The following is a 14687-nucleotide window of genomic DNA, read 5'->3' as shown; positions in this document are numbered from 1 at the left end:
ATTAGCCACTGGCTTTGTACTTGAAGTATGGTGCATAGCTGTTGTGATGTCACGTAACAAAGGCAGACCCACCAATGACCCCAGAAACCACAGACCCATTGGCCTGACTGGTTTCATCTGCAAAGCCATGGGACAGATCATAACTGACTCCATTAACTAGGACATCAAAAATCTTATAAGGCTTGGCCTTCAGCAGTTGACTTTGTTAAATATAGATCCTGTCTAATGAATCTGGTTACCTATTCTGAGAGAGCAACACAAGGCATGAACAGTGAACAAGTGATCCCTTCTGTATACCTTGACCTGACAAGGCTTTTGACGATGTCCTAGGCTAACATAATAAGCAAGCTGAACTATCTCCAAATGGACCCATTTGTAGCTAAACGGAAAGCAAATTAGGTGATTAATTGAACCCATGTAGTGAGGGTGGGAGGGACATCCACAGTAAGCATGAGGGTAACGAGTGGTGTTTCTCAGGGCACTGTGCATGGACTCATACTGTTTGGGATCTACTTCACAGATCTGCATATTACAAATGGGAATCTACGTCAGACAAAGTTGGTGGATGACTATAAACTTGCGTCATCATCCTCGCATACTTCCCAATACACAAAAGCTCCAAATGGAACTTGCACATGTTAATAATTGTTGGAACTCAAATATGATAATAACTGTTGGAACTCACACATGTTGATAACTGATGGAACTCGCATATGATAACTGATGGAAATGACATGATAATAACTGTTGGAACTCACACATGTTGATAACTGATGGAACTCACATATGATGATAACTGATGGAATTCACACATGTTAATAAGTGGTGATCAAAACAGGTTAGAACTAAATGCTAAAAGGTACAATATCATCACATTTGATAAACAGTACCCCTTCATCTATCCCCTTCATCTATCTTATGAGAGACCTTGGAACACTGATAGATAATCCTCATGCTCTTCACCATTATGTTGCTACTGTGGTTAGGAAATCCATTTATTTGGCAAAGACAATGGCAAAGGGTTGTTTTATCTGTATACATGGAAGTACCCTCTATATTCTGCATTGAACAGACCCATTATTCAATACAATGATCCTTTTGGGATATATTTTACTAGGCAAATCAAGCATTTGGAAATACCCCAGAGTTTTTTATCTAAAAAGGTTGCAGGTTTAAAAGACAAAATGCCCCTTTTGGTATGTACCTCCCAAGACATCTACAACAAATGGAAAGGCCACAGAAATACCTCACAAAGAAGATTACTGACCTCAAACAGATGCCCTACATAGACCGTCTCAAAAAACTCCAACTTTACTCAGTCGCATATCACCTACTCAGAGGTGATCTCTGCCTAACATACAAAGCTATGTCAAACCCAGAGCTGTTGGACATGCTCCACTTAAAGAAATCCCAATCCCTTCGAGCTACATGCTCTAGGGACCTAAACGTTGTCACCACAATAAACATAACATGCTAGAGGGATAGATTCCTTTCCCAGAAACTTCCCATACTCTGGAACAGACTATGTCAAACAGAGCTCCTCATTAGCACTCTTCAAGAAAAATCTTGATGATTGGATGGGAAATAGGAACTTCACCCTGGGGATCACTTCTGTGGCTCTGCTTGACAGGGCACAGGAAAATAATTTTCTTGGGTGGCAAAAACCAGGGTACCTTTTTGGCTAGGCTTGTATAGGCCCTAGGACCGATAGCCTAGTACCTACCTATGAACCTATGAAAAGCTACCAGGAAAGGCAGGAAGCAATGCCTTTTTATTCATTGTCCAACATACTCATTAGGGGTGATCTGTGCCTTATCTCTTAGGCCATTAGGGAGCCAGTAGTCTGAGACCTCTTTTATCACCACAAATCAAGCAGTCTTACTAACACTAGAATCAGGGGGCTAAACCTGCTTTGGCAAATAATTTGTTTTCCCCTATATTTTTGTTTGTCATGCAATGCTTTGTCCTTCTCAGGAGCAAACTTCCACTCCAAATTAAGCAACGTGATTCACTTTCTTCCTTCCAAAAGAAGTTAGACAACTGGATGGGTATCAACAAAGTCACCCCGGTATGACTGACCTGTTGTTCGTTGAAAAAGGAGGCAAGACTACGGGAACGAAACTGTAATAGTGTAAATGGCCATGGGGACCAGTGGCCTTGTATCTTCTGGGTCTGTCATTCTATGATTCAGCTTACAGCTCTTATAGAAATTAAAGAGTCAAACCTCTAATTATTTTCATATAAAAAACACAATTTGTTTGCAACAATTGCTTATTTCGTTTTTTTTTTTTTTTTGTATACAGGAGCACAACTGACAAAATATTTTCATGTTTCATAAAATCCTGGAATTTGCTGTTTATTGATCTTACCATTTAGTCACAATGCTTTTTATGCCCCTTATTTTCAACCTGAAACTTCTGACAGCCTGGCATGGCATTCGGCTTGCATTTCTTGTCATATTATATCATATTATATATAGTACATCTTCGTGCTTAAGTTCATTTGTTAAATTCTAAATTAATTCAGTGTAATTGCTGCACTCCTTCTCAAGCTGATAGCTTCATATTGTCCATTCATGCACACACACATGCACACAAGTATTCAAAAAGACACAAATAATCCCTGCACTCTGTTATAAAGACAGTGTGCCAATGGCAACAGTATAACTCCCCACTACCCCCTACAGCTGACCACAATGCAACATCAAAGAAAGAGACAATATCAGCTGTGTGTGGAATGTGCACATAATTAAAAGCAAAAGTGAATTACTAAATAAACTTACAGCAATCTCAGCTTAACAGTCTTACATATTTTGAGCAACAATTAACAGCTTCTTTTATTTAGGCAAAACTGTGCAAACTACTCGTCTAACATTTGAGAAAGACATAGACATTGCCTACAAATTCATACATGCAGCCACCTCAGTAATCAAAATCCTCTCTCCAAACACCTCAACTTCTCCACCCTAGTTGGCTGCAACTATCCCAGATTTTATCTCAGACCTGTCCCTAACTCAACAATCAAAAAACTTCACAAACTAAAAACAACCACTTTAGCAGCTAACAGCCTTCCTGCACAATACATTAAAAACTGCATCTGATGCACTTATCTGTCAGTTATCCATACCAATAAATGATCCATTCAAGAATCTTACATTGGACTTATGAAAAAAATGATCTTACCTTTACATAAGAGAGGCATGTCTACTGAATTATCAAACCAGAGAGCTATTGTCAATTTCCCAGTGAAAGGTGTGCTCACTCACAATTATTGGAATATCTTCAACATAATAATGAGCTTTCCCCAGCTTAGCATAGCTTCTGTTTAGGCCAGAGTAAAAAGATGTCATTGCTGTGCTTCCTCAACAGCATTTATAGCAAGAGGAGGGAAGGAAAACTACAATCTGTATTCTTAAGGACTTCTCTAAAGCATCTGATGCCGTCACCCATCCTAAAATCCAGCACAAACTGACACAACAGGGCATTTCTACAAATGCCACCTCATGGTTTAACAGTTGCTTTAGCAATAGAAGGCAATATGTAAAATGGAAAAAATCCCATTAAAATAGGTGATCCTCAGGGATCCATATTAGGGCCCATACTGTTTAACATGATAAATGATTTGGTCACAATCTGTAAATATGCAACCCTAATTCAATATACAGACATTTTAACCCCTATTTGCAGTGCCATAGCACTTCCAGAACTACAACTAATTTCCCAGCAATATTTTTTTTCAGTGGAGATGGTTACAGCAATCTCAGATAGTATTTAATGCAAAGTATTGGGCTACTTTTGTTTACTTGTAAGCATAGCTCAGGTGATAAAACTGCTTTTATGACCACTCCCTCAAACAGTACTACAATACAAGTTGTTCCCCTTGCAAAACTACTAGGAGTCATTATACATATTTTGAAACATGATGTTCATTTCCAACAAGCCATTAAAAAATCATCAAAAATTAGGCCTGCTTTACAGAGTTTATCCACATGTAACTGATCAGTACACAAACTGATCATACCAGGATAACAATGGCAATCGCCTATTTATTTATCACCTCATGTTTACTTCCCCATCTTCACCAACCTACAGACTTCGCAACAATCAAAAATTGAACAATGCTCCAATAAAACAGGCAAGGCTGCAGCTAGCCCACTGTATAGTACTGAAACAACATTTCTTAGTCCTCTCCATCAGTGATACAGTCCACCAAGAGACTAAGTACCTTGCCTCACCCATAAAGCATACAAGTCTTTTTTGGGACTCCCTGTACTCTACATGGATTGCTAAATTATGGAATAACATCCCTCTTTCAGTGAAACAGGTTACAGATTACAAGCCTTAAAGTTTAAGCTACCTCATACTACAACATGGTTTGCTCTGTCATTGCTGACAAACCTTCCTGGTTAGTATACTGCTAATCACCTCCAGTCTTTAAAGAAAAACTTTCATATAACCCTTAAGTATAGTTTGTCAATGCAGATTTAGCATCTGTGTTTTCAATGCAAACTCCCTTCTTCCCCCACCCCCTTCTTGTTTTATCCACCAGTGGTCTGTGGGCATCCTCATTCAATGAAATTTACAAATAAACCCCCCCAAAAGAATATGCCCCTGCGGTCTAACAACCAACACTAGAAAATATTTTCACATCCACATCAATCAGGGAGATTATTCTGGAATTTACTTCACCCCTTTCTGTCTTCTTTATTGCTTGGTATACTTACCATCATCTCGAAGAGATCCAGGAAGTATCCCTGCCTTTATCATTCCCTGCAGTATCTCCTTAACCCCATGCACTTTTATATGACACTAATTTGTAGATGCCCACTGCGTACCCATCTGGGCCCCTTCCAGTAACCGATGCATTCTTTATCTTTACTCACAACCCACTGCTCGTCTTCCTTTTGCCCTTCCCTCTACTTTTGTTCTGTACCATGATTCTCCTCTGCAAGCGTAAACTCTACATTGTCCTTGATGAAATTCTACAAAAAACTACGTCTGTTGTTCTTTACATCATCTTACCTTCCCCTATTTGAATTTACCTATCTTTTCCTGTCTCTCTTTTCCAAAAGCTTCCTCATAGTTATCTAAGCCTCAGTTCCCTTCTTGACAACATTGCCACCTTCCTCCTTCCACTAGCTAGCCTCTTTCTCTACCTACAGTTTAAACTGACCCACTATTCCTAGTATGCTATTTCCTCTGTACAACTTTCTTCTTTCTGCTCACTCCTCATTTGTTTCTTTCACATGTTCACACCATCTTCCTTAGTTTACTTTATACATATTCCTCGTGGTTTATATTGTTTTTCCCATCTATACCACCTTCAAACTATTCCTTAACCCCCTCCTGTGCCCCTTGCCTCCCATTTCCCTTCATCTCCTTCTTGTATATACCTATGACCCTTTCCTGTCCTCCATTTCCATAGACTCCTCCTGTACCGCACATCAAACACCGCTCGATTCTCCCTGTACCTCCACACCAATCAGCCTAAAGCCGACTGGCAGAATATCTCCAGTTATAAAGTATTTAGAAAAAGCATAACTTCTGGAGAGTTTACAGAAGCTTTAATTCTTTAAAAAAATTAAACTGTAGTTGAAAGCCACCTGAGAAGTATAATTAAAGCTAAAGCAGTATATGAAATTAAGCTATTATACAACTGATGATGAAAAGGCAATTTACAAACATTTTAGAAGTAAGAACAGGAGCATGCAAAGGGTCTAGCCTTATGGTTGATGATATCCCAGATAATTAACCAAGTTATACAAGAAGAAGTTAAACTTTTTTTCCTGCTGTTTCCAAGAATAGCACTGACTTGCTATCTGTTGGTATTATTAACTCAATAACATGTCCAATAATAACGTTAAATCTAGTTCAGGATGCCTTAGGAAAATCCATCCAGAAAAAGCAGCAGCAAAACGACTTTTTTTTTTTTTTTTTTTAAATCAGAGGGCATATTGCCATTATCTCAGAATTGTTTAAATGAGGGTCTCATCACCAAATATCATATGCAGTAAGCAAATGGCCTGTCCTTTAACTATCCCTGTCTTATTATCTTGTATCCCTCAGGAACAAGGAAAATGTTCGTCTCACGAAGCCCTTTTAAGTTGTGATGTTGTGATTTGTTTAAACTGGTAAAGACATTAATTTCTTGATGCCTTTTATGGAGATAGTGTTAACGAACATCTATACATATTTCTGAAGGGACGTTATACTAGCAAACCAAGGGGGGTTACAATGGGGGCAGTTTGTGCCCATGTTTTTGTAAACCTTGTTTTGTGGGGTTGTTTGTTTTTCCCCTGAATACTTTCCACACTGTAAGGCCTATTTTAGATTTATGGACAAGATTTTCATGCTGTGGAGCAGCCCACACAATCATATTTTGGAGTCCATTTCCTATTTGAATCACACTATAGATTTTCTTAAATTTACCTGTTCACGTCATAAGGAAGGAATTCATTACTTGGTTATTTATGTTTCCATTGATAATGATGCTTTTAAATGTGTGACCTAAAGAAAACCTGTCTTTTTAAAGTAAAAAAAAAAGAAAGCCTATCTTTAGTAATTCCTATCTACACTATAACAATGCATAAAGCCCTGCACTTGCTCAGTTCTTATAAGGAAACACTAACTAACTAAAGCGCTACACCCTCCTAGACTTCTCATAAGTACTAGCCTTCCGATTGCTCCTTCCTGATCAAGTGTAAAATCAGTTCCCTTTACTAATCTGATCAGTGAAAAAACAGTTCCCTATACTAATCTGGTATGTCCAAGGGTCAGTTTCAGGGTTACTCTCCAGTCCAGCTGGTGAGTCTGGGAATTTTGAGGCAATGTTACAATTGCCTTATGTACACAGACAACCCTCTCTTCCTTCCAACAAACTCTAATACATGTGAGAGATGCAGTTACACAGCCAGACTGGAGGCAGAGCTCTCTCAACCCAAGACTGGCACAGTCAGTCAGGAGGAAAAGGTAATCACTCGCACCACAAATCCAGTCTCACATAGACCTATTGCATCTGCATACCCAACACATAAACACACAAAAACATACTCGGAGGCTCTAAATAAAAATATGTCTAAACAGCAAAGACCTCCAAAGCAGATATCCAAGCAACAGCCACCCCTCAACAATACCCATGAATCACATATCTCACAAAATCAGTGTGCCTCACAGTCACAGCCCTTAAGGCTACACAACACACCAAATACACTCGTTATAGGGGACTCTATTGTCCGGCACACTGACTGAACAAGAAGGTCACTGTAAGCTGCCTGTCAGGTGCCAGGATCCGCCACATAATGCAAGCACTCAAGTCACTCCAAAGCAAGTACAAATATGACTCCATCATTGTCCATGTTGGTGTGAATGACCTGAGACGTACCTCCCTGGACTACATGAAAAGAGACAGAGGAGCTCTCTGATCATGTAGCCCAGGCTGGTATGACCCTGGCCTTGAGTAGCATCTTGCCCTCACCAAGAATGATACCACAGTATAAAGACAAAATGATCAGTTTCAACAATTGGCTAAAGTATTTGTGTCATTCAAAGGGGATCCAGTGTCTGTCAGCCTGGGATGACAAGCTCGACAAGCCACGTTGCTTTGCTAGGAACGGCTTGCACCTGTCACCCTTAGGCTTTCGTATACTGGCTAAGGCTCTTGCCACCCCCATAGTGCCTTTTTAGGCAAGGTTCAAAGGGCAAACCCACCTCCATAGACAACCCAAGGATAAAAAACTAAAGGTAATGCTACTCAATGCCAGAAGTCTAAACCTCAAGATGTACGCACTCGAGGCTCTCCTCAGTATGGAGAAAATCGATGTCTGTGCAGTAACAGAAACCTGGTTCAAGGCTCCTGAGAGCATCCCAGCACTACCAGGTTATAACTCATACCATGCTTTTCGGCCCCAAAACTCGGACTAAAGCACAAAAGGAGGGGGGAGTATCTATATTCAAAGATACCTACACCTCCAGGTTAGTGGCACTGCATGAAGCATCGGAAACCATCCATGTGCAACTAACAATGGGCAAAACTGCCTTTCAGTTTGTTGCCTGCTACAGATCACCCTCCCTTTCACAGGAACCCCACTTGGCATTCCTGAGAACACTGGAGAATATGAAGGTCTCTCCAAACACTGTTATTGGGTGACTTCAACTACCCAAACATTGACTGGGAAAACTACTCAAGCCCAAACACCCTCGCCCAACAGTTCCTTGAATTTATAAACTCTAATGCGATGGAACAACTGGTCACCACTCCCACAAGAGGGAACAACATATTGGACCTGGTCATCACCAACATGGGGACTCTATGTTCCACACCAGAGGTAAACCCCTCATTGATAAGATCAGACCATAAACTAATTTCCCTGGACATCCATATCCCGTCCCCACCCCCAGCCAAGGAAATCACTGTAAAGAATTTCTCAAAAGCTAACTTCACACTTCTCAAGACTGAGGTGGAATCCTTCAAAGCCCCTGGGCCAGAGGATAATACAGCCCAATCCGCAGAATCCTTTACAATTGCATTCTATGAGCACCTGCAGGAATGCATGGATCATGCTATCCCAAATAAAACCAAGACTCACTCCTCCAAAAACAGGAGACCTGTCTAGTCGACCCCAGCCATAAATAAGCTATACAACAGAAGGAGGAAGCTACTACATGACAGAGCAAAATCCCAAAAAGGGAAGGCATCTTTGATCAGTATTAGCAAGAAACTATGATCCCTCATAAAATCAAAGGCCAGTTTTGAAAGAAAAATTGCCCTAGACACTAAAAATAATCACAAGGCCTTCTTTAGTTATGTCAGGAATATGGGTGGAAACTCCCAGATATGCTCTGAATTGTTGCATAACAGTACAAAATATACCGAACCTACAGACATAGCCAACATCCTGGCAGACAGATTCAGTGCTAACTTCTCCCCCCCTTCCCCCTCAAAGGAGCAAATGCCAATCCCACCTGAATGTAACCTCCCTGACATCACAAATGCACAGGTGAAAGCTGCCCTCTCCAAAGCAAAAAACACAGCATCTATGGGACCGGACGGTGTCCCAGGCTGTGTCTTACACGAGCTCCAAGAAGAACTGAACCCTCACATTAAGTCACTGTTCAAACTTAGCCTTACTACAGGATATGTACCCAAAGAATGGTGTACAGCTACAGTGGTCCCACTCCACAAAGGTGGCTTGACAACGGACCCCAGGATCTATCGCCCCATAAGCCTGACTAGTCTGGTCTGTAAAGCTATGGAGTGTATTATCATGGAACTCAAACAAAGACATTGGTAGCCGCCAGACACTGCAGCCTACCAAATTCAGCTTTGTTAAGGGCAGATCTTGCCTCTTAAACCTAGTTGATTTCTTTGAAACAGTTACCAAAGCCATAGATGAGGGCAAGGTAGTCCACACAGCCTACCTGGACCTCGCAAAAGCCTTCGACACAATACCCCACTCAGGCATCATAAATGAGCTTACCAGCTTAAATATCAACCCCTATATCACAAGATGGGCTGCAAACTGGCTCAGGGACAGAACCCACATGGTCAGAATCGCAGGTGCCACGTCCGAATCCAAACCAATTACAAGTGGCGTCCCACAAGGCTCAGTTCTGGGACCTCTCTTATTTGGTATATACTTCTCTGAGGTTCAGGCTAACACGGGGGGACTACGGCTGACAAAGTTCACAGATGACTGCAAACTGGTAGCCATAATCGACTCTTCAGCTGACACAAGCATCCTCCAAAAGGGTCTCACGGAGATGGATGCTTGGTGCCAGAACCACGGCCTCAAGCTAAATGCTAAAAAGTGCATAGTCATCTCCTTTGGGAAAAACAAAGTGCCCACAAATTACCACATAGGTGGTAATCCATTAAGTACGGAAGAAGTAATTAGAGATTTGGGGACCAACGTAGATAGTAATCTCTCCTTTGATAATCACGTTGCCAAAGTGGTTAGAAAGACCTTCTATATAGCCCACCTTATCACGAAAGGGTTCGCATCTAGATCAAGAGAGGTCATTGTGACCCTCTACTCATCACTCATCAGGCCCATAATTGAATACAATTCCCCTTTTGGGATGTACCTTACCCGACCCCTGCAGCAACTGAAGAGACCCCAAAATTACCTCACCAAGAGGATCATGGGCTACAAACAGATGTCCTATGCAGCTAGACTAAAGAAACTCCAGCTCTACTCAGTTGTTTACCGCCTACTCAGAGGCGATCTATGCCTGGTGTACAAAGCCATGTTTAACCCAGAATTAATGGACATGCTCCACCTCAAAAAAATCCAAATCCCTTAGAGCTGCATGCTCCAGGGACTTAAACCTCAGCACAAAAATAAATAGGACATGCTGGAGGGACAGATTCATTTCCCAGAGGCTCCCCTCACTCTGGAATAAAATACCAATTCATGTTAGACATAGCTCCTCGCTGACCCTCTTCAAGCAAAATCTGGACGCGTGGATGGGAAATCGCAAATTCACCACTGGGATCTCTTCTGTGTCCCTGCTCGACAGAGGCATGGTAAACTAATCTTAAAGGGCTACCTTCTGTGACCTACTATACAGAGGCACAGTAGGCTAATCTAATAGGGAGGTGAAAGCCAAATACACTCGGGCTAGGCTTATAAATGCCCTAGGGCAGATAGCCTAGTATCTACCTATGAACCTATGAACACCCTTTCACTTTAAAGAAAATGTTAAAGGACAATTCATTCATGTAACTTGCTTGATATCTGAATATGTGACCTTTAAGGCTGAGGCTGCTAAGATTTCACATATGTTCCTTAAAAGTGGATATCCTTAAAAATGGTTTGTAGTATTAGTGAACATATCACTGACCTTAGAAAAACGAGGTTTAAGCCTCTATTAGGAACAACAACTTTATCAATATTTCCTAATATGCATTCACAGACAGCTGATTGCGATACAAATGGCAATAATTTTAATAGAGCATTGGTTATTCAATACAATGCGGGTAGTATACTACAAGGTTAAGAAATTAGTTGAGGAAAACTGGAGAATTTTTTTTTTTAATGATGATTAAATTATTAACTTAGTGGGGTCTAAACCTAATTTTGGTTATAAAACTCAGGGCAACCTGAAAAAGTTGCGGAAAATATAAAAAAATATTAAAAATTGGAAAGGAAACAGATTAATACCACGAACTTACAAAAAGGGAACCGTGGAAATAAGGGGTTGTGTATACTGCAAAATGCTGCTTTTGCCCTGCATTTTATGTAGGGAAAACTGAAAGGGCTCTTAGGAAAAGGATATATGAGCATGACTATAATAATCTTAACAGGAACAAAATCAATGCATATTTAAAAACAGTTCTGTTTATGAGCAGTTTGAGAAATTCCTAATTGGTATTTTAGAAACAGTGACCCCTGATCCCAAGGGTGGTGTGTGGAAAACAAGTTGGAGTATAGAAAATTAATTTGGCAAATAAAACTTGATGCCACGACATCTCCTGGGCTGCCTGTTTTTAAACTGTGAGGAGCCAAGTTGTGAAGGCGGTTACTAGTGGTTTTAAATAATTAGTTTATTTACATTGAATGATAATTATTTATTCTGTTCTATTTTTATTGTTTTACAGGTGTTAATTTTCAATGTTTTTTTTAAACTTAAATTTTGATGAACTTTTGATTATAGGCTTATGTTCCTTTAAGAGAAAATGAAATATGAGGCTCCATTTTATATAAGAATACAATATTGGAGATTTTATTTTCCATATTTGTTTTGTGTGTAATAAACTCTTCTGGTCATTACAACTTGATCTTCCATTAATACTTCACGGACCTGAAGTGATTGTGTGCTATTGGTCAATGGTTATTATTTTTTCAGCACACAAGTGTTTTTTTATGTACTTGTTTATGATTTATTGTCTGACTTGTTTTGTTGATTTTTTTGTTACTGAGAATGTTATACATGACAGAGTACATGCATAGAAGAAAGACAGCATTATAAACGTTCTCTGTCAGAATAAACATGCATAACATTTCTACTTTAGGTACTAAGAGACCATTTTAACTTATTTAATATTAATTTAAGACTAAGGCCAACTATTTTTACTTAGTAAATTAAAGATATTTTGAAACAGAACTATATTTTGTCACATTATAGGACAAAAAAAATTAGCTTAGCAAGAATAAAAGACTGCATTATGCATTGCTTTGTTTACTATAGATTAAATTATTAAAAAAAAAGCTACTGTGCAATGTAATAGTTACTTTAGTATGAAGCTTCCTTAGCTTATCGATGTATACTAAACATCATTTTTTCTTATGAAGTTGAAATACTATCAAAATATACATTTACATAATTTAGTATGATGTCAGAGGCACATTAAATAACTCACTCTGTTTATAGACACATTAAATAACTGTACAGAACAATAAACTGAACTTGGTTGAAACCTGTCCCTGGTTACTTTTACAGAACTTGGTGTTGCTGATGAGTGAATTTGTGGACTGGATTATCCCGGACATTCCTAAGGAAATTAGTGAACAAATCCACAGAGAGAAAGTTCTTATGGTGGAACTCTTTATGAAGGAAGAGAAAGGAAAACTACAGCTGTTGGAGAGCATGACATTGAGAGAGCGAGACAAGAAGAAAAGTGAGAACTGTAACGACCACAGTCCCCAACTACACCGCAGTTACAGCGGAAGTACCGCTTCCTGCCATTCTCATCACATGGATCTTTAGGGGAACTGGCCATTTGAGGAGGAAGCGATTGTTATGCCTGGGCATTCCATATCAAATGACAGGAATGAAAAAAAAAAAAAACTTGTTGGACAAGATGTGACTAGTGTCCGCCCCGGTGCTCATCACTTGGCCGTTTACTGCCATTTGGATTCCATGATTGCCAGAAGTGCTGTTCTAACAAATGTGGAGGACCACTTTCAAAATGCATTTTTTTCATTTTGCACAAATACATAATGCAGGGAATTCATTTGTTATTCTTGGCAACAAAGAAGAAGACATTTGCTGGAAAATTTCAGATAGCTGCACCAAACTTGTTGTGATATGACTGTGTGTAAGGAAACTGATTTTAATTTATTAATATTGTTATAGAAATAAATGATTATCAGGTTGAGGTAAAGGTGATACAGTATACTTTCTGTAGCCTGTTTTATTGCCATAAGCAACTGCAAATGCATTTGTTGACTTTAACTGTTACATGACCTCTACCAAGAAAAAGTTCTAGAGCACATTTAAAATCCAGCTACTTTTCAAAAGGACTAGTTCCAGATTAATTTCCAATCTGGACTTACAAAATGACATTGCACATTTCATTACTGCCTTTTCATGGCTTTTTAAAAGGATTAGCTACAGATTAATTTCCACCCAGACTTATAAAATATTTATGACGTTGCACAATTTATTATTGCCTTTTTCATGGTATCCCATGCAGAGGGGAGAAACTGCTCAAAGAGATTGTTTGGACAGCAATGATCCTGTATGAAGGATAAAAGTAGGTAACACTTTTTGTACAAAATGTATGCCACTGTTCAAATTCTATAAGCCAGTTTCATATGGGCTATTTTGCCCATTTCATTTCCTAGTAAATGAATGCTGCTTAGAAGGTTATCTCAGTTCTATCACTGTGGTTTACAGAAACAAAAAATGAAAATATTTTATTGTAAGATATAGCTTTTGCCAAAGTAATTCAATTATCTTATCTATGCATGGTAAGAAGAGAAAGGATGAAATGACATTTTATTCTGTTTTAAATGATTGTTCTCATTTCTTTCAAGACAATGCTTTCTAAGTTTTGCAATACTGTAAATTACTGCTGTACATTTTACATTAATGAATGTACTGTTCAACAGACGTATAGAAATGCATCCCCCCCCCCGCCTGACCATTTCTTTCCACCAAGATATTTGTTTGTTGCATGCATTTTTGAACACTGTTACTGTTTGTTTCTACAGTCTGTGGCTGGAATATATTTCTGTATGTTTTGCCATGTTTCACTCAAGAAGCACCTACTTAATTGTCTGTTGAGTTATTTACCCAGATCTACTAACATATTAGTTGAGTTATTTACCCAACTCCACTATCATGTTGGTTGAGTTACTTACTCAAAGCTACTAAAATGTTAGTTGAGTTATTTAACCAGCCCTGCTGTTAATATATCATTGCACCTCTGGACACATTTACTTACTCCAGTGAATTATATAAGTGAGCAGCAATACCTAACAGGACAGACAGTTCTGCATTTTTCAGAGTCTGAATGAGGAGAGTTTTACTGCCTCCAGTGGAGGTCAGTATTCCATTTTTTCCTTCCCTTGTATGATTATTGCACTTTGAACATAGCACTGAGAAACAAAATACATTTCTTTTTAAATGGCCGAATAATAAATCTATTTAAGGTCTGGATCAGATTAATTGTGTTTACTGTTGTTTCTAAATCATTGGCACTGAACTAGAGTTCTCGTAATGGTAATATCTTCTAATTTCTAAGCTGCAGAAGAAGGAACAGCATTATCAGTGCAACAAATTTGATTTGTATGACAAGTTAAATCAGGTACACACTGTTGATTTTCCATGTGCTTTATCTTGCATTATTGACATGGTTAGTTTTTTTCTTCTTTGACTAATTGCATATTTTTAAATTAACACAGCAGACTAATAGAAAATCTGGGCTGAAGAATGCTAAATGAGTGTGTAAGTTGCAGAATG

General features: G+C 39.0%; 1 protein-coding gene across 5 annotated transcripts in view; it reads left to right on the top strand.

The window, feature by feature from the left end:
• The window catches only part of ANO1 (anoctamin 1), a 1045885-nt gene extending 1031496 nt beyond the window's left edge, over positions 1-14389 (top strand). For all 5 annotated transcript variants that reach the window (XM_044082585.1, XM_044082589.1, XM_044082584.1 and 2 more), the window contains one exon: positions 12441-14389. In XM_044082585.1, the coding sequence (XP_043938520.1) occupies positions 12441-12707 (267 nt within the window). In that variant the 3' untranslated portion in view covers positions 12708-14389. The remainder of the gene's footprint in view (positions 1-12440) is intronic.
• Positions 14390-14687: the final 298 nt, after the last annotated feature.

The sequence above is a fragment of the Protopterus annectens genome, chromosome 9.part0, assembly GCF_019279795.1.
Source record: "Protopterus annectens isolate FY-2018-M chromosome 9.part0, PAN1.0, whole genome shotgun sequence".
In the NCBI taxonomy this organism is placed as follows: Eukaryota; Metazoa; Chordata; order Ceratodontiformes; family Protopteridae; genus Protopterus; species Protopterus annectens.
This window is presented reverse-complemented; position numbering and strand designations above follow the sequence as displayed.